The 21,476-nt window shown below is 40.2% G+C and overlaps 1 protein-coding gene across 1 annotated transcript in view; it reads left to right on the forward strand.

Moving 5' to 3' along the window:
• Nucleotides 1-7,023: 7,023 nt before the first annotated feature.
• Nucleotides 7,024-21,476, forward strand: part of ankk1 (ankyrin repeat and kinase domain containing 1) — a 65,648-nt gene continuing 51,195 nt past the window's right edge. Inside the window, exons 1-2 of the mRNA XM_039764001.1 lie at nt 7,024-7,266; nt 14,282-14,564. Coding sequence (XP_039619935.1) covers nt 7,079-7,266; nt 14,282-14,564 — 471 coding nt within the window. The 5' untranslated portion in view covers nt 7,024-7,078. The remainder of the gene's footprint in view (nt 7,267-14,281; nt 14,565-21,476) is intronic.

The following is a 21,476-nucleotide window of genomic DNA, read 5'->3' on the forward strand; positions in this document are numbered from 1 at the left end:
CCTTTAGCTGCCTCCCATGCGCGCATGCGTGACAATAGAAAACATCGTTCTAATAAGATTTCGAAGACACACTGTTTTGCTTTTCGACAAGATTCGGAGTCCTCTTTCAGTGTTAACGGCAAGCTGTGTAATGGACCGGTCTGAATGCTTATTTATATGCCCTGAAAATAGCGTTATTTTTTGAAAGCAGACTTTATAATAAGGAGATTGATTTCTTTTAGCAAATGTGTGCCCTTTATCCCGTTTTAAGACCGTTTTACAACAGGTAGATATGAACTTATGTTAAAGGCCTGTATGTGTGAACCTGTTCTTGCGTCAGCTGCCCCATTACGAGCATCAGCAACATTTTTGAGCAGGGCACACAGCTGGTTCGGCTGAAGTGGGAGTCGACCCTTCTGGCCTTCCGAGTCTCCACCTGTTTTGGTAGGAACTGAAAGAATGAACACAGTTTTCATGGAGTGGCGAAGAGTGCTTAAAACAGCATTTTCTACCAGAATGGCCAAATGGTTAAGGCATTGTACTTAAGTGTGTTATTGTTATTCAAGTCTACTGTACCCCGTTCACTCTGTGTCTGGGTACATCTCTCACCTTTAGAAAGTTAAGCAAATTGCTTCCGCAATGTGGATCCTTCGCTCAGCTGAAAATATATGTACTTTATTATTTAAAATGGGGTGTATTTGATAGAAAAGGTTTTTTATATAAATTATAATTATATTAATTATTATAAAGGATAGATTTTTTGTACATGATTTAAAAATGTGTACTATTTACCTCTGTGTGATTTTTAAAAGGCTTATATCAAACTAGTTATCTCGTGCTTTACACGCATTACCTAAAATCCTTTACATTCAAAAGTTAAAATGAACAAACCGTGCATCTCATGGAAAGAGGTGCTGTGCGTACTCGACCTCACACAGCAGGGGGGTTGCGTGGGCGCACAGGGCCTGTCCGGTGATGGCCTGTCAGCTTCAGGGCACATGTCTCAGTGGGCAGAGAGCAGGCAAGTGCCTTTCTGTGAGGGGGAAAGTTTTTTCATCACAGAGCCTGTCAGCCTGACTCAGTGAAATGAGAGAATCAGCTGCTAGAAGCTTGCCTTTCTGCGAGAGGACTTTCTGTGAGATGGTGAAAGGCTGATTTATTGCAGTACCTGTAAGCGGACTTAGTTAAATTTTTTTTTTTACAAATTATAAAGCAAAGGTTAGATAGATATTTTACTTTTGTGATAATATTAAAATAATAGATAGATACAGGGCCATGATCCATACTATCAGGTAGACCTGGTGGGCTGGGCTGGAACATACCTGGACATGTCGATCAGGCCTTGGGATTATGGCAAGGTCATCTTTTGATATAAAGGGCCTCGGGAGAAGGGGCAGGGAGGGGATTGCCAGTCAGCAAACAGGTGTTGACAGACTGGGGGCAATGCAGAGGCAGCATCCATCAAACTGCTCTTGACACAGAGCCAGCCAATCAGGTGGATGGGAGTGGGATTAAGATGGGACCAACACCCATCAAACTGCTCTTAACACAAAGCCTGGCCAATCAGGTGGATGGGGGTGGGAGTAAGGTGGGACCAACACCCATCAAACTGCTCTTGATACAAAGCCTGGCCAATCAGGTGGAGAGGTTGGGATTAAGGGAAGGGTTAGGGAGGGGACAGGTTGTAATTCACCAATCAACCGACAGGGAGCAGGGTGAATCATTTAAATCCACCAATCAGTGGCAAGGGGCGTGGACATTTTGACAGAAGGTCCCTGGCTATATACTAACTTGCATGAAATGTGCACCATCCCAACATCATCCCTGTTGCTAGCCGTCACAGATCCGCAAAGACCCTGCTCTAACCAAAGCCAATTCATTGACATTTAAAATGTACATTTTTCAGTTGGCTCAGTTTCACCTTGCTCACTCATCTTCCTTCTTTTTCAATTCCTCAATCAATTGTCTCTGTGCTCCATCCCAGTTCCTCCTTTCTGTACTCAGGAACCCTTTTTTATAACCCAGCTGAGTAGCTTTTAACTCCTTAATCAAACTTCAATCAAACAATTACACGTGCAGTGGCACACGTACATGCTACACATAAGGTAGTGCTACTTGTCTTTCCAGTACACAAATCAGCACAACTCCCAGCCCCACCTAAATATCTTGGCTCCATATTATTAGTAAAAAAAAAACCAGGCTATGCTAGTCACTTTGCAATATATTACATATATTGTAATAAAGACAAAAGAAACAGATTTGGGGTCCCAGCAAGGAAAATCCCAAATAAATAAGTAGGGTAAGAAAAACCACTCTACTCATCTAATATACCAATGAAAAGAACAACCTTTAGGTTTTTTGTTGGTGGTCAGCTGACAGCGACTTCCTGTTTCTGGCTTCTTTTTTATCCTGTCTTCACCAGATGAGGAGGGGAAATGTGAACCTGGTCATGACTGTCATTCCTTTGGTGGGACTTCCTCTTTGGTGGGTATAGGAACGGAAACCAGAGTTATATAAGGTGCAACCCACTCTTCAGTCCCTTTGTGTTCCTTTAAATCAGGGGTAAGCAACATCTGTTCTAGAGGGCCTCAGTGGCTGCAGGTTTTCATTCCAACCCAATTCCTTAATTAGAAGCCAATCCTTGCCCATCTCAGACCTTGTTTAATTTCAGGGTTTGTTAATCTGCAATGTTAGGTTCTTATATCATATATTTTCCTTTCCAAGGATATTATCTAAACAATCTGAAGCCTACAACTTGACAATGTTCAATCTGTTACATTTTTCTCTTAAGTGTTTTAATAAACCAAATAGTACATGATGAATCCACTCACGTGTTAGATGGAGAACTGCTGGCTCCTTTGTGATTTGCATCTTATTGCTAATAAGGAGCCATTGATAACAGTGAATGCAGCTGTTTAAGACTGAAATAAGCAAGTAAGGGTGAGGTTCCTTAACAAGTGAGACCACTAAAATGAAGCATAAAAATGTCACTTAAGTAATAAGTGTTTCATCAGCAATAATTGACCTCTCATTAAGAAACAGGGTTGAAACAAAAGCCTGGAGCCACTGTGGCCCTCCAGGACCGACATTGCTTATCCCTGCTTTAAATCAATTCCCATAACTCACCTGTAGAACCCGCATATATGACATGACTCTGCCCCAGTTAAGCCCAAGGGGAATGAGTGTCTTCATCTGCAAGGTTAAGAATACAAGAAATGGAAAGCTCCTTTATGGTGGATTACATTGAACGTAGGTCCAAAACCCATCTTGTCACCCGAGAATTGGATCCTCTGTTTGCAGCCAAGTGCTGAAAGGGCACATGGTCTGTGGAAAGAGAAAATTCTTGCCCCAGCAAACTGTACCTAAGCTGATTAACAGCATACCTAGTGCTTCCCCCTCCACCGCAGCATACCTCTTTTCCCAATCTAGCAATTTTCATCTGATTTCCAAATCAAGAATGTTCAGCACCACTGATGATCTGAGTCAAAGCAACACCTTGGGCATTTTCAGGTGCATTGATCTGGAGAGCAAAAGATGAAGGAAAGTTAGGAAACAATAATATATGCACCCTAGTCAGGGCTTTCTTGAGGTCATGAACAGTATGTTCAGAGTTCATACCATTAAAATAGGTTCCCTCTTTCTTGTGAGGTCTGTTAGCCTTTTCCATGAAGGTAGGTACAAATCTGTGATACTACTCTGCAAGTCCTAAAAATACATGCACTCAATGTTTAGTTTTGGATTGTGGCCAACTTTGTATAGCAGCTACTATGGACATCCCAAAACCCATGTATTTGGCCTCGGTTACCAAAAAATGTGGGTTTTTTATTATTGTGCAGGACTACTTGTCTTAAGGCTTGTTGTAATGGAAGCAGGTGACAAAGATGTTTTTTCCCCAGGGGTTGGATTATATGATAATGTTATCTAGGTTGGTGGCACTATAGATATTATGGAGCTTGAGCAGTCTGTCCACCTTAAACAGAAGGGTGACTGGAGCCCTGTGTAGCTCAAATGGAAGTCCACTATGGGTGGTAAACACTGCTTTTTCCTTTGGCTCATGGTTTGAGAGAACCTTAACAGGCCAGTAGCCTTTAGTCATATCTAAAGTGCTTAGGAAACTGGCTTTTTCAAGCCTTTTGATAAAATTATCAACCCTGGACATTAAGTAGGCTTTGAAACAAGAGACTTAATTGAGTCTATGGGAATCAAAACAGAATCACTGTGAGCAATCTGGCTTTGGTACTAACAGAACAATTAGATTATCTCGCCTGGTAATCCATTCATCTCATTGTTTTCCTCTCGTTTACCTTATAGGGAGCCAGTCAGTGTATGAGACATTTGCAGTTAGTGCTAGGAATGAGTATTATGACTCAGTCCCATGGCTGGAACTCATGGAAGATGGTAACATGGTCAAATAGCCAGGCCTGTAACTGCTGAGAGTTCTGTAAATACTCTTACTAGAGGGATGCATGTTCTCCAAGTAATTAATGAATTACGGGATATATTCCAAAATGATGATCTGAGGTAAGCTTTGTGTCTAACATAGAAGATTCCCCTTGATTGCCTTCCAGCAAAATTCTGTATGCAAATAGGATGAGTGGAAGCAGTTGATCACAATCTTGCCTGCCTGTTTGCACCACTTTTTCAAGCACATGTTTTATCCATCCATCCCTCTATATTCTAACTACAGGGTCACGGGGGTCTTCTGGAGCCAATCCCAGCCAACACAGGGTGCAAGGCAGGAAATAAACACTGGGAAAATTTAGTATCGCCAATGCACCTAACCTGCATGTCTTTGAACTGTGGGAGGAAACCCACGCAGACCATGCAAACTCCACGCAGGGAGGACCTGGGAAGCGAACCCAGGTCTCCTAACTGCGAGGCAGCAGCGCTACCACTGCGCCACCATGCCGCCCGCACATGGTTTTAATGTTTGCTTAAATCTTTTCATCAAACCACTAATGTGTGAATGATATACAAACATTGTTATGTGTTTTATGCATAATAACTCAGCCACTTGTTTAAAGATGTCCAATGTAAATGTCATGCCTTGGTCCATAAGCAGCTCCTTTCGCATGCTGACCTATGAAAAAATCCCTACTAACTTGCAAGCTATTATTTTAGAGTTAGTAGCCTATCATGGAATGACTTTAGGATTTTGAGCCTAATGATATACCAATGCTACGGTGTCTGTCTGTCTGTCTGTCCAGTTTTCACGTGAGAACTACTTAACGGATTTAGATCGGGTTTTTTTCTATAATTTGGTTGAACATTCCAGTTGATTTTGCAACTTCTCTCACTGCACTAAGCATCATAGTTCGCTTGCAGGAGTGATTTATTCACGCTAGTCAAGTAGCATATTATTGCTCACATCATAGAGAGAGAGGCTGCGGACCAAGGGAAGGGGGAAGCGTGACGTCAGGAGTGGGGAGCCGGGCGGGGCCCTCCTCACTCATGTGTCAGCCTCAGTTTGAGTCGCTCTACCTCTTGCCATGTTTTGGAGTATAGCTTGCCAAGCTATACCTGTTTATTTATTGATTTTTAAAGTTTGGCCTGTTTCTCTACTACTTGGGCGAAGCCACGGGGGACAGCTAAGTATATAACAGACAGACGCTAATGACACCAGTGTCAAAGCACACATGGTTTTCATTTACAGTGCTCCCAACAGCCCAAACACACACTTTTTTTACTCTTTTTCTTCTTTGTCTCTCACTCTCTTTTCTTTCTTTATTTCTCAGTCCTTCCTTCTTCTCCACTCCTCCTCAGCAAGCTTCGTCCTCCTCCTCCCAACTCTGGCTCTCGGAGTAGTGTCTGCCGGCCCCTTATATAGGTCACCCAGAATTGCTCCAGGTGTTTGATGATGTGTTTCTGGCAGCACTTCCGGGTGTGACGGAAGAGCTGCTCTCTATGGCTCAGCAGTATTTGTAGCACCCCCTGGTGGCACCCATGGATTCCAACAGGGCTGTACCAAACTCCAACTCCCGTGAAGCCCTGTGGGAGTCCGAGGCACTGATGCAATCCAGGCGAGATGCCATCTAACATTCTGGGGGAGGTAATGCTCTGGCCACACTTGCTCCCCCGGTGCTCCCAGCGTGGAGGTGTCCCAACCATCTGCCACAATATACAGTAGACAGCTCTAGTGGACTAACTGTAATCACTCTTATCCACTCATATTGAATTTCCAACATTGGGAATGGTATCAATGGTACCTACATTTAAAGAGTATTTTTTTGCAACTAGGATTCTAGGCAAGATGCACAGTAGCAATTGACTTACTCATCAATTCCTGGCCATTACATTCTTGATTTAATCCATTCTAAGGTTTTATACCTGCCAAGGAAGCCTCATAGCAAATGGGCATAAATGAAACCACAAATCTCATGATGGTACAGATGAGGTACAAATATCAATTGCTACCACTCACCCTGGTGCAATGAGACTTATATATAATATATAAGATATAACACATCATTTTTCAAGACAAAGTGAGACGTCTGTGCTGTGGGATTAGCTAGTATATTTCTGATATGTTTAAATGTATCATCTTTCCATTGTTTCCTTCTAAATAAAGAAAGGAACCATTGAAAGTGCTGTAAAGACTTGTGTAAGGGAGCTATACAAGTATTGTTTTTAGAAATAACAATTTTTTGTATACTCATACATGAAGCAATGTCATATTTTTTATTTGGACTTGTGTCAGAGCATTTATATATAGAACTTAGATAAACAATACAGAAATAGTTACAAAGTAAATCAATAAAACTTTCTATATATTTAGAGTGAAGCATATGGAAATATCCAGACTTGAAATGTAAGCTGTATACAATGAAGTAAACTCTTTAAACACAATGAAATCCTAGAATTATTTCTATCTTTTTTTGGAAATAATAAACAAAGTACTAAAATTGCTTAATTGTATGATGGCTATGCTAAGTAGAAGTATAATGCTTCAGGTAAAACCCAAATAGATCAAATTTCAGCAGTCTCCTCCTAGTTTTCAGCACTGCCTTCCCCCTTTCTAGTACGGTACAAGGAAGCAAACCCTGCTGAGTTGCTAAGGGCATGTGCAACAATACAGGTGCAAAAACATAAATCAGGGTTCATGGCTTTACCTGAAGGCGAGCAGCTGAGAAATCTCAGTTGTTTCAAAAAAGACGACTTTGAGCCCAACTGGGTGAAAATTGCAGCTGGTGGATTTGGCCAGATCTATAAGGTGAAGCATAAGTTATGGAGAGAGACATTTGCAGTGAAAAGCTGTTCAGCTGTGCCCTGTGACACAGAACTCTTTAGGTAAGATTCAGCTTACTCACCTTCTTTCATTCCTTCAGGCTACAGGGCCTTCCTTTTCTTAAAAAAAATGGAATGCAGAAAGGTGAGATTATTTTTCTTGTACACTTTTTTTAGAAAATAGTTTAGATGCTTTCATGAAGAGAACATAATGTTGCATATGATGTATGTACAGTATGTTTTACTGTTGTTGCACTTATTTACAGTATTTTCACATAATGTTTAATAATTGTGAATAAGCTGTTAGATTTATTAATGAACATTTTCACGTTCCTTTGAATGAGACTAGCATCTAGCCTAACCTCAGAGAACAAAATGCTGCAACTTACAATATAATTCTGTTGTTTAATCTATAAGATAAGCTCTGTCTGTGTGTGTTTGTGTATGCATGTGTTCACCTTGCAACAGACTGGCACCCTGTCAAAGTTTTGTGCCTGCCTTGTGCCCGGTGCTTGCTGGGACAGGCTCTAGCTTCCCTTCCACCTGGTCCTTCAGAAATGAGATTCTCCACATCTTTAAAGTCAACAATAAATATATCCTTCTTTATTTTTTTACAGTCACGTAAAAAAGCATGTGAACCCCATAAAATGTCATATATACATATGTGAACATATCAAGATTTGATCTTTATTTAAATAGTATGTTTAGATAAAGGTGGTATTGATTTAGCAAACATCATGCCACTATTACATTTTGTAGTCAGTTGAATGATTTAAATAAACATAAATGTAAATTGTTGAAAAAGTAAGTACATCCTTACATTTATCACTACCTAAAATTAGAATCGGGTAGACCTGATGAGGTGCAAATGATTAGAATATCATTAGAGAGGATCTTGTCTGAACCCATCTTATTTAAACCTCACACATTTCTTTTGGTTTGCTCTTTGTTGTGGTGGTGTATGATCTCTGAGGTCTTTAGATAAAAGGCTTTACTGTAGATGCTTAGAGTCTGGGAGTGGATTTTAAAAGATCTCATAACAACTGGATACCAACCATTCCACTGCCCAAATGGTAATCTTCACACCGTATGCTTTACAAAATGCACCTTGAGCACATCAGTTATTCCTTGGTGCAAAATGTGCCATCACCAACAAAACACTTCATACTTCACCTAAAAGTGATTCATGGTGCCATAACTGCAGCATATGCTCCCTCCTATTAGATACTGTGTCACTCATTGCACAATCAACTAAAAATCATAAATTGAAGCATTACAAAATACCTATATTTTGTTGTTCCACATCGTCTATTTTTGCATTTTATTGTTGCATTGCAAAGTAAAACAAAAAATTAAGGCACCTCTTACAGTAGGTAATATCATGTATACATTTATTCATGTCCAGTACAGCAAGTGAGAACACAACTCATGAAACCACTTACCACCTGGGTCCTCCCGTCTGGGTAAGCAACCTTCACCACTCCTGGGGCCTCATGCATAACGACGTCCGCAGAATACACACTAAAACATGGCTTATGGACAAAAGCGGAAATGTGCGTATGCACAAAAAAATCAAGATATTTTAAAATTTAGAGTAGTTTGGCCATTCCATGAACCATTACATTGTTACAGGTTAATTACAATCAGATGCCATAAACTAATGAACAATATGCGGTTAATTTCAGTGTATTTGATAAAGCAGCGTCAGGGATGTGGATCTAAAAAAGAAAGGGAAATCACACCTGAACAAAAGTACTGCTTTGACGCTGGGTGCCGGCAGTTTGCAAAACTGCGTAGAACTTGTATACACCAAGCATTTAGCTGACGTGAAAAGGTGTATGGATTTACACCAAGTTTAGGTTTCATACATCGCGATGTGAGCGTGGAAACGGGCTTACGCAACATTTTTGTGCATACGCACCGTTTATACATGAGGCCCCTGGTCAGGATGTCTGTCCATCCTGTGTGGCACTTACACTGTACAGTGGGTGCAAAGAACTTTGCTGGGGTTGAACATTGACTGAGGGAGATATTCATGAATTTTGGAAGAAGTGGTGATTGAATGCGTATTGCATCAAAGCACTGCAAAAGTATGCACAGTTTAGCTCACATATTCGACTGACATGGTACATGTGTTAAGTGGTTTGAAAAAGATGACATGGCATTGAGTTAAGTCTGAAAACTGTAAAAAACTCTGTAAATTAATAAAATTAAAAAATTCCACAAACACCCACAATACATCTACAATGTACAAACGAAAACTAAAAAGCATATTTATCTATTCATTCATTATCCAACCCGCTATATCCTAACTACAGGGTCACGGGGGTCTGCTGGAGCCAATAAAGCATATTTATTTTTAAATGAATTCAAGAAACAAATAATAAAGTAATTAGTGAATGAACTATCTTGGTTTGCTTAGTCAAACAAACAAAAAAAAAAAATGACACAGTCATAGGCTATTTGTTTACTCCTTTACAAAATTGCTTATTTACCTAGATATTACAAATAGACATAAAGCTCTCTATCAACAAAATGTCGCTGTCTGTATGGAACAAATTAAGCAAGACTTGCGTAGATGGTCAACCCTTCATCTCACTTTAGCTGTAAGAATTAACGTTGTTAAGATGAATATCCTTCCTAAGCTTCTCTTTTTATTTCAAAACATTCCAATATACATCAATGAATAATTTTTAAGCAATTAGATGCAACCATAAACTCATTTATTTGGAACGTAAAATATCCACATATCCAAAGAGTGACGCTACAAAGACCTAAGGCAGAAGGTGGCATGGCTCTACCTAACTTTCAATTTTATTACTGGGCAGCAAATATAAAAGCCATAAAAACCTGGACATAGACACAAATAGATGAACATACACCCTATAAATCTAAGTTATCGCCAGTATACTAACATCCCAATTGTGCTTCACTCACTCAGAATATGGAACCAATGTAGAATGCATTTTAAGATAAAGAAGCTTTTATCTGTGGCACCTCTGCACAATAACCACCTTTTTCCACCTTCTCAAACGTAGGCAGTTTTTAATGTCTGGAAAATATTTGGGATTAAATCACTTAGAGATCTGTACATAGGCAACGTCTTTGCATCCTATGAACAATTACAGTCAAAATTTAACTTTCCGGCAAGACATTTATTTTACTACCTTCAAATCAGAAACTTTGTTAAACAGAACCTGCCAAATTTTCCTCACCTCCCACCTACCTCTATGTCAGAAAAAATATTTATCAGTCATGAGGATTCAGACAGCATTTCTGTAATATATAAAACCATTTTACAGTTCCTCCCTTTCAAAGATCAAAGAGGACAGTGGGAAAGGGATCTCTCACTTAATATTTCAGAAAAAGAGTGAAGAGTAGCAATGCAGAGAATCCACTCGAGCTCCATATGCACAAAGCATACAATTATTCAACAAAAAATTATATATCGAGCACATCTGTCTCACTTAATATTGTCCAAAATGTTTCTAGGGTAAGATCCAATCTGCAAACGTTGCAATCAAGTTCAAGCCTCACTGGGTCACATGTTCTGGACCTACACCAAATTAACATCATTCTGGACCAAAATCTTTAAATGCCTATCAGACAGCCTAAGTCAGTGGGTAACTGGTGTTATATACTATTTGAAACTGGAAAAATTTTAATTCTCACTTAGAGGATCTGTGCAGAACCTTTTCAAAACCTGGTAGGATCTAATCAATAACATTTTAGAATAAGCTTTTAAAGCACTGAGGAAGCAGATTCTCTCCCTTTTTTCCATTTTTTTCTCCATTTATCATTATTCACTTATTAATTCATCTACTTACTGTGAAATATAGCGGCCCGGACACACACAGGCAGACACAATTTGCTCCATCACCACACGTTTATTTACACAAAGTCACAAATGTCAAGTGCACCTCCACCAAACCCCCAGTTCCCCAAAGTCAATAAACACAGTCCTCTTTACACAAACACTCGGGCCTCTCCTCGCCTCCTCTGCCTCGACCTTGTCCTCCTCCTCCTCACCCGACTCCAGCCTTGATTGCAGGGCGGTGGCTCCTTAAGTAGGTGGCTGATTGCCAACCACACCTAGCCACCTGCGACAGTACTCCCCCGCTAGCTGGGACCATTCCGTGTGGACGAAGACGCCTCGGCGCCAAGCTGACACAGTGCAGCGTAGGGGCCAAGCCTGTAAATAAAACAGAAAAACAAGGGGCGAGGATGTTGCCCTGACGCAGCCCCTCGACTTGTCCTCTCAGCTGGGCCAACGTTCTCCGCTCCGATCGACCCTCAGATGCTCCCATGTTTGGCTTCCCCATACGGTAAGTCCGTAGTCCCTGCCACGGAACCAATAGTGGGCTCAGGCGTTGTGTCCACCTCCCACGCTGCGGGGTTCTCCTCTGCCTCCGCAGAGGATGGCCCTTCGCGGGACGTGCGCACCCAGCGACACGTCCTCCCATGTCGGAGGAACTGGCTTCCCCAAGCCGCTTTCTCCGCTTACTTTGGGACGCCGCAGCGGCTTGGATCTGCTCATTGTAAGAGGGCAGACCTGGCCCCGCTGGCATCCGGAGCTTCACGGGGTCGGTCTCACCTACCTTCCCCACTGTACCTCTCCGTCCAGGAGCTCCTGCAGTGCGCCGATCCTTTCTTGCCTGCGGCTCTCGACCCAACGCCACTGCCATCCCTCCCGAGTCCAGCGTCTCCGCCCGGGGGGCACATCACTCGGCCGGCGGCAACAGCACAAGGCGCAGTTCTTCTCGCAGCTCCTGTAACACAGCCGCCAAGGAGAGAAGCAGCCGCCGGTGGGCTTACCTTGTGAGTGGTTCCACCGACCAACTGCTCTCTATGGGCCTTTCCCTGCGGCCCACTCTGGTTTCCTGGGTGCACGGGACGGACATTCCCTGCTCTCGCCTTTGACCAACCGCTGGTGAGAGAACATGACACACTGTCCAATCCCGTGCCTGTATTGTGGAGGGACTTTTGGTCGGCCTTCATGCTCTCCTCTGTCACTGGAGAGCGTCTCTGCGGGCAGCATCGCTGCTGCTGCGGCTTCCACAGCCCCAGCCTCACCTTCTCGGCAGCCCCCTTTCTGGGCTCCGCGTCGGTGAGCCGCCCCTTAATTACAAAGTCCTTCAATGGACCCACAATGGTCCATACAGCACTTCGTTGCTGCGGGGTTGGGTGCACGCCGCCCCTGTGGCATGCGGGTGGGCTCTCCTGTTGCGCCGGGCCTTTTACAGAAATATTTTGGGATACAGGTCCCCACCTCGACCCAGGTGGAGCATCCTGCCGACTACGCCACTGTGAAATATAGTGGCCCGGACACACACAGGCGGACACAATTTGCTCCATCACCACACGTTTATTTACACAAAGTCACAAATGTCAAGTGCACCGCCACCAAACCCCCAGTTCCCCAAAGTCAATAAACACAGTCCTCTTTACACAAACACTCGGGCCTCTCCTCGCCTCCTCTGCCTCGACCTTGTCCTCCTCCTCCTCACCCGACTCCAGCCTTGATTGCAGGGCGGCGGCTCCTTAAGTAGGTGGCTGATTGCAACGTTACTTATTTTTACTAGCTTTAAGTTTTACCCTGCTCTCTTTTTCAGGGGTTGGGGATGATTTGTTTTCGAGTTTATGTTTGTAAAAATTGATTTATTTTATGGAATGCTGTGTGATTTTAATAAAATCAATAAAATAAAAAAAAAATCCTTATTCAATTATTAGTTAACTTGAACCCGGACACAGACAGACACAGACGCCAAATGTCCCAAAACAAACAAGTTTTATTTTACTCTTCTTCTTACAGACACAATACAGTGCACAAATTACCACCAATAATGCTCTCAGTACCTTCTCTTTTTCTCTCCTGTCTCTTTTCTTCTGCCACTTCCACTCTTCACTCGCAAGCTCTGTCCTCTTCCACCCGACTCTGGCTCCTTGAGTGGAGTGAGTCAGCCTCCTTTATACTGCACCCGGAAGTGCTCCAGCAGCATTTCCAGGTGTGGCAGAAGTGCTGCATGCCAAGGCTCCAGAGCTGTCCAGGCACCCCCTGGAGGTGGCCACGGGCCCCCGCAGGGTTGAACTTCTAAGCTCCAGTTCCATGGCCCTGATGCAAACTAGGGGGGCTGCCCTCTCATGTCCCAGGTGAGGTACTGTTGGTGATATGTCCACTCCCTCGGTCTTCTCCTCAAAAGGACATCCTGACTGGGTAAGATCCCTGGCTGTCCATTACACATTCAATCCATTTGTGTCACCAGTTTCTGAAATTCTAAGGTCCACTTTGGGGAGAAGTCATTCCTCTCACAATACTGTCCTTGCTTCATATTTGATCTTTCATAAACAGAAAGAGACGATAATTTCATGAGAACAGATCTCGACATTAGGGTCAATAGGGAAGAAGCTCTTAGGAATTTAGTATGACGTCTCCTTGTCATACAGGTTCATGCACCTTTGAATGAGGCAGGAGATATAATTTTCATTCAGGTGTGGAATGAAAGATACACCTAGTAGCAACAGTGGCTAGATACCATTCCAAATTTTTAGGCATCTGTTGACAATTTCATTGTGCTCTTTTCTTTTGATACCATTTACAAATATGTACAATATGTAAAATAAATTTAGTGCCGCTTAAAACATGTATGCACTTATGCCAGTGTTAAAAATGCTTACTGCAGTATACATTGTTGTTTGTAATATGCAAGTCCTAAATATGAATATTTTTGCACATTTCAGTACTAAAAATAATACATTCTCATGTTAGACTGAAACCTCAATGTAGAAACTTTGAAAGCAAAATTGAGATTGCCTGTATTAAACATGTATACACCATCCTGAGGGTATGACAATCCTAAAAGTAAACTTATAGCACTTTAAGACAACATTAAACATTTCAGCAACATGATACCTAAAATCTCTTATGTTAATGTTATATTAATATTATAAAATGGATGCAGTGGTGCACCTAATAAGAAATCATTCCTGTAAGTTTATTGGTCTTACAATGTCAAAGTATAACATGCAATAGCAAGATTTAAGAATTATAGTAATACTGACAACTCTTATTTTGTAACAGAAATCTGATGGAAGAAGCAGCCAAAATGGGGAAGATAGAGTTTCGATTTATTCTACCCATTTATGGAATCTGCAGAGATCCACCTGCCCTGGTGATGGAATACATGATAAATGGCTCATTAGACAACGTGCTCTGTAGTCAGAAGCTCACATGGTCCAAAAAGTTTCAAATCATCCATGAAGTAACCATGGGAATGAACTTCCTGCATTGCATGACACCACCTTTGTTGCACCTTGACCTGAAGCCGGGGAATATTCTTCTAGATGAATACTTGCATGTTAAGGTAAGGAAGGTAGAAGACAGGCAAATGTCACTACACATTTATTTAAATGATGTGCAGGGTTTACTGGAACAGTAATGCTGGTAGAAAGAATACCTTATGTGCACAAGTCAAAACGTACTGTTTTATATCAATTCTAGTTACTGTACCTGTCAAAGACAGGTAATAGAAATCTTGCGCTACATGTACTTTCACTACCTTTCCTCTGTATTTGTATGTGTCTAAACCTCTTTTCACTGGTGCTCCCTCTCACGTGCACTTTACCGTTCTCCTTCTTAGACTCTGTCATTATTTTCGATACACCTTTCTTGAATCCTGTCCGGTTTTACACTCTTTACCTTTGTCCTCTCAGGCTATACCTTTACTCCTACTCCATGTACATCTCATACTTGCACTTCCTCTATTATCGTGTCACATAAACCAAACTGACCAATCAGATTGCTCTGCGGGACTGGACACACAACCCTGTTTTATTATAGTATTATAGATTATTAACACTATTCACATTAATTTTAACAAAAATAAAATATAACAGAGAAATGTTGTGTAATAAAAGAATCTGGATATTTATGCACTTTAAAGTTCTTGCAACATTTAGTCGTCCAGTAGAAACAGTATTAAAAAAAGGGTACACTACATATGCCTAGTGGTAACTCCTAAGCCCACTTCATCATATTAATAACTTTAAGACAGAATTGCAGCAAAAAAGAGCCACACTGCTGGGTAATTGAAATGTAATTATTGAGTGTGAAAACATGTTGAAGAATTTATCACAGGATTTAAGCAAACATTATTGGTTGCTATATGCCAGACACCCAGAGTGTGTGTATTATTTCAGACAGATGCTAAGAAATTTCAACCTTCTTTACCTTCAGTATGTATTGCAAGGGTAATTGTCCATGTTGCATTTTGTTTTCCACATTTTCCTTTACCTCTGTGGTATAAAAAACTTTGCTTGTCACCCTTTTAGGTAATCCTGAAAGGATTCCCCCACTTCTTACTGTGTTCTATGGCTCTTTCATCTGTATGGGACCAGAACTGTTTTGCTTTCACTTCTGGCATTCCCTCCTGTTTGGATCTAATCATGAAAACTGAGTATAGATTATTACAAGAACTTTAAGTTGTTGACATTCCTTAGAATTACTAAGATTTGCTAAAAAGACTAAAACATTTTAATCACATAGTAAATAAACTACACTAAAATGATCACTTGCTATAAACATCTTCTATTAAAAGTTAAGACAGATTTAAACCAAGATATAGACATGTGGAATATCCTAGACTATAGTAAGAAGAAAGTTTGTATCTAGGATGAAAGAAAAATGCTGTAGTTAGATCATGGAACTGTGTATTGCACACTTTCTCAATTTCCTGCAAAATGGTACAGGAATTTTCAGCCCATAAAATAAAGGATTAATGCTTTTACACAGTAGGAGGAACTTTTTCATGAACTATATACTAACTTCTTTTGACAAACATGTTGTCATGTATTTGTGTTTATTTAGTGAATTCCAGTAGAGCTGTGTTACTTGATATGTATACATATATATATATATGCTACACTTAATTTTCTGTTGTAGTCCACATTTTTCAGCATGTGTACTAACCAGCATGGGCACCAACTTGTTAAAGACATTGGGGATAAAAGATTATGGACCTCATAATAAGTAATAATCCAACAATAATAACAGTCCTTAAACTGGCATAGCATGGCAGACACAAGCTCAGCAAAACAAAATTAAACAATCAACATGGCAACAAGACTTGAACTTTAGAAACTTGCTTTGAAACTTCACAAATATCCTCTTCCATTGTTTACCACTGCAGGAGACCTGACTGATTGCATACTTCACATTCACTATGATACGATTAAAAAAGTTCTGCATAATTGGTCTCTTACCGGAAAAAACTCTGATGCTGTGCACTGATTGGACAGTGACATTGCATTCTTTGCATACTGTATATGTAGACTAGGTTAGAGTAAACTGGGTTTATGGGTAAATGTTTCAAGATAGTCATTATAGTTTCAAGTTATTGAATTTTGTGATTATATTAGGCTAGTCATTTCATTTCAGAGATGTTTATGGAGCTGCTGGGTAAGATTATTATTTTATTGTCACCATCACTGTCATCTGTTGGTTAGGCTGCTTGGTTAAATAGACAGGTGCCAATTGAAAAGATTATTAATAGTGCTTAATCATAGTTTGTTTTTCACTCATGTGACAAATATTTGGCGTTTTTAAAGAAATGTGAAAAGCAAAATTGAGAGAAAATCTGCCTATACAGCTCAAATGCTACATGTTTTCTGAAAGGTATTTTTCTGAGACAGTCTTGTTGAGTAGAGCTGCTTTCTTGTCCACATATCTACATGCAGGTCCAGCAGTGATGATTCCACTCCAAGCATCTCTACAAACTTGTCATAATTAGCTGCGAGTCAGCACAACGTCCTGCACTGCAAATAATTTGCAGCATGCATGTAACTGGTATTCATGGTTGTCTATTGGATCACATCTGTCTAATGAATAAATATTTTATTAATTTTGTCAATAAAAGCTACATATTGGTGGGCAGTTCTATTGAATTGGAATTTTCTGCAAAATTATTTTGAGCATTAAAGTAAAAAAACAGAATATGAGATAGAAACCAGTATTGAGTCACTTATACCTGTAGTGTGAATGTAGATGTCATAGTTTGTAGCAACATATGGACTCAGATGTCACTGTTGTAGACTTTACAATTAATTTTTACCATCACAACTTTTAGGGGAGCATTATCACTCCAACTTTAGGATTGGGGGAATCTGCCCCATGCCCCTATACATAGTGTCTATGTTAATCAGTGTAAGTATTTTGTTTTCAAAATGTATCTCCTCTGTGTGTTGTCATTAATTATAGCTTAATTTACTTTAAACAAAACTGCTTCAATTTAAATAAAAAGTATAGTTGTATACAGTGTGATGGAAACCGGGACTTCGGCGAGCCTAAACCCTGACACGAACACACAAGCACAGTCCCGGGTTCAAATAAAGGTTGGTTTATTAACCAAACTCCTCAAATGAGTAACAAAAAGCTCAAAAAACCCAGGTTTCTCTCTCCACAATTCAATTTCTCTAACCACCGCACTGCCCTCCTCCAGTCGAGTGTTGCCTTCCTTCCTCCCAGCTCTGACTCTCCTGGCCGATGGAGGATGGTCCCTTTTATTATTGACCTGGGAGTACCTCTGGTGCCAGGGCCACTGTCCGTTGGAAGTACTTCTGGGTCATACAGAAGCAGGGAGCTTGTCTTCCTACAGTGCCCTCTTGCAGCACCCAGTGACCCCAGCAGGGCTGCTCTGCCGGACTACATCTCCCACCATATCCAGACTGGCTTTCCACTGGGCATCGGTATCTGATGGCTGCTGCCATCTGGCATGCTGGGGGAGTAAAAAGCCCAGAGCTATATCTTCTCTTTTTAGTGGGCTGACCGTCGCTCCCTTTCTTCCATGTCTTTCCTCCCTGGCTGGGATGCCCATCTGCCTGTTAGGCACCCCCCCATCACCCCCACCTCCAGTCCAGGTAAAGGAACCATCCCCTCTTCTGGCCGGGATGCCTGTCCAGCCCATGTGGCATCTACAACAGGAAGAATGTACATTGCACTTCAAAACAATCCTGCAATCTGTGGACACTCACGGTGCTTTATGTTTCATCGTATCATGTTAGGCCACATCAAAGTAAGCATTTTTGTCTTTAAACATATACTCATTTTTTTATGTTTTGAAATATTATGTTCTAGCTTGCATGTTCCCTATAACGTCAAACTGTTAGTAATTTTAAAGATTATACTTTTTTCAATAATATCTGTTTTTCTCCAAGTTGGCTTTTAGCAGTTTTCTACACAGGTATAATGTGCAGTATGTTAAACATATTGAATCTGGTATAACAACATTCCAGTGAACAATGTAAAAAAATAGTTTCTAGTTGTTTCTGTTTCAGATTTAAGGCGGCAAAAAATGTGGAAATTGTAGCTCAAATCTTTGTATTCCTGAAGCTATCATATGCTACACTTAGTCAAAGCACAAGTTTGAAATGCTTTCGTATCAGCTAATTCAAAGGGGAATAAACCATGAGCACAGAGAGAGCGGCTTTTGCCATCAATTAGCCCATCCATCAAAAATGAACCAAAAGTAAACTGAACGCCAGTACACAGCATTGTGCATTCACATATACTCACCAAAAGCCATTTTAAATTTGCCAATAACTCTAATATGCAGGTCTTTGGTATATGACAAAGAAAAAATTGAGCACTCGGAGAGAAAAAAAAAACAGTGAAAACTCAGTGACCAGGCCAGAATTCAAATCCAGTCTACTAGAGGTGCAAGATGAGTGTGTCACCATGCCTCCTGATAACTAACTTTTTTTTCCTTTTATTGCCATGATTACAAAAAAGGTAATAATAATAATAATAATGTTGTATTTTATTTATAAGTAAAGCAATATTAAATCTTTACATTTACTGAAAATAACTTGTTTTTGTTTAAATGTATTTGGCCAGCAAAAATGTACATAAAAAATAACTCCTTCAAATTATTTTGGCACTTTCATCTGCTTTGTATTGCCTTGCCATTTAGAAATGTTCAATCTTTTTAGTCAAAAAAAGATTTCCCCTCATGCAACTTTTTATTGCAACATATGCCAGTATGTGCCTGTACCATTTATTCGCTTCAAAAGCAGCACAAGCCGATCTTACGATGCCAGTGCTGTTCTTGAGTTTGCAATATTGCACTCTAATATCTGGAGTAACATTCAATCCTAGTAGTTTAATGTTAATATTAAATTCACACTATTCACTTAATTATAATTGAATGTAATGTAATGGAAAGTTTTAGCTACCTAGATAATGGAAGATTCTGCTTTATCTCCTATAACATAATATTTTAATGGAACTTTTCTAATATTCTGCAGTATTTTTGATGAAACATTAGAGGTAGATTGACTAGAAAGAGTTTAATAAAGGAAATGTATACTCACACATATTTTTCTGACCAAAAATGTAAACATGATCATACTCGTAACCATAAACATATAGAAACTTAAAGAAATGTAACTAAGATTTCAACCTTAAACAGAAACATCATTAGCAGGAAGTAATTTTAGTTTTATCTGTGTATTATCAACTTTTATTTTCCTTTTTGTAAAACTTTATATTGAATTTCACTAAAACTTTTAAAGAGAAGACACAGACTGTGGGATCTTTGTTTATGTTCATACTTAATTCCAGAAACTTTCCAGTAGCCAAAATATTTTGGAAAAAATGAAAACCACAACCAAATTAAAGAAAAATAAACACATATAAAGAAAAATCAATGTTCTTTGATTTAGCACAATGTTTTAATGTACTATATTTCTTCATTTTAATTGATTCTCTTGAATTTCAAAAAATATCTGCTATTGCAATGACTATATACGGCTGTTAGGCTTCCAAAAGGATACCATAACATGACATTCTTCATAAACTACTTAATCCAATTTGGGGTTTCATGGTTAGAAAGGACCATTGCAATAGTTCAGGGCACAAAGCATAAACTGCCCTGCATAAGAGGATATGGCTCACTCACACACTCACACACACACACGCACACACACACACACACGCACACACGCACACACGCACACATGCACACAGCCAGTCTTTGTGGTTATGGGAACAAAGCTGGAGTACCCGAAGAACAAGCCACGTAGAAATGGGAAAAACCCAGGAGGCTGGATCTAAGGCAGTAGCACTCTGCACTGTGTTACACTTCTGAAATTATGTAATTGTATTCTTAGTGGGCGGCATGGTGGTGCTGCTGCCTCGCAGTTAGGAGACCCAGGTTCGCTTCCCGGGTCCTCCCCGCGTGCAGTTTGCATGTTCTCTCCGCATCTGTGTGGGTTTCCTCCGGGTACTCCAGTTTCCTCCCACAGTCCAAAGACATGCAGGTTAGCTGCATTGAGATCCTAAATTGTCTCTAATGTGTGTTTGGTGTGTGTGCGTGTGTGTGTGTGTGTGTGTGTGTGTGCCCTGCAGTGGGTTGGCGCCCTGCCCAGGGTTTGTTTCCTGCCTTGTGCCCTGTGTTGGCTGGGATTGGCTCCAGCAGACCCCCGTGACCCTGTAGTTAATATATAGCGGATTGGATAATGGATAGATGGATGTATTCTTAGCATTCTTTGTATTTCTTTCTTATTATATAATAATATTTCTTTCTTAGTGTAATTCTTAGCAAATATCACATTTAAAATAATAATAATTCTTCTCAGAAAACAGAAATTATATTTCTGGAACAAATCACATTATTTTAATCGTTTCAGATCTTCTCAAACCATTAGAACTGCCATTAGATTGTCAATTCCCTCCGAAATAATTATACCAAACTTAAATACCTTATTATAAAGCTTTTTCTGCTGTCAGTAAACTGCTCACATTCTTTTTATTCTTTGTCATTGTAGCTGTTGGTACAAAAAGATAAAAAGACAGTTATTATAAATAGAAGAACATTTGTTCAGTCACATTGTATAAAAGCTAATAAATAAGACATAAGAAAAATTATATTCAGTAAACTTTGTCAAAGGCTTTTTGATTGAAGGCTGCATGGTGGCATAGTGATTAGTGTTAATTCTTCACAGAGCCATACAAACTGGGGTCAAATCCCAGCCTAGTTATGTCGGTGTGGAGTCCATGTAGATACTTTCTTTGTCCCACTCTTCCTAAATATATGTGTTACAGGTTTACTGGCACTTTTGAACTGGTCCTGCATGATAACCCTGCAATGAACTGGTATACTATCAAGGGTAGATATTCCTGCCTTGAATCCAGTGTTGTTGAAACAGGTTGTGACAACCTATGAATTAAAATATATAGTTTTAGAAAATACCATTGGGTTTACCACAGCAGATCATCCTTT

This window comes from Polypterus senegalus, chromosome 9, assembly GCF_016835505.1.
Source record: "Polypterus senegalus isolate Bchr_013 chromosome 9, ASM1683550v1, whole genome shotgun sequence".
Classification (NCBI taxonomy): domain Eukaryota; kingdom Metazoa; phylum Chordata; class Cladistia; order Polypteriformes; family Polypteridae; genus Polypterus; species Polypterus senegalus.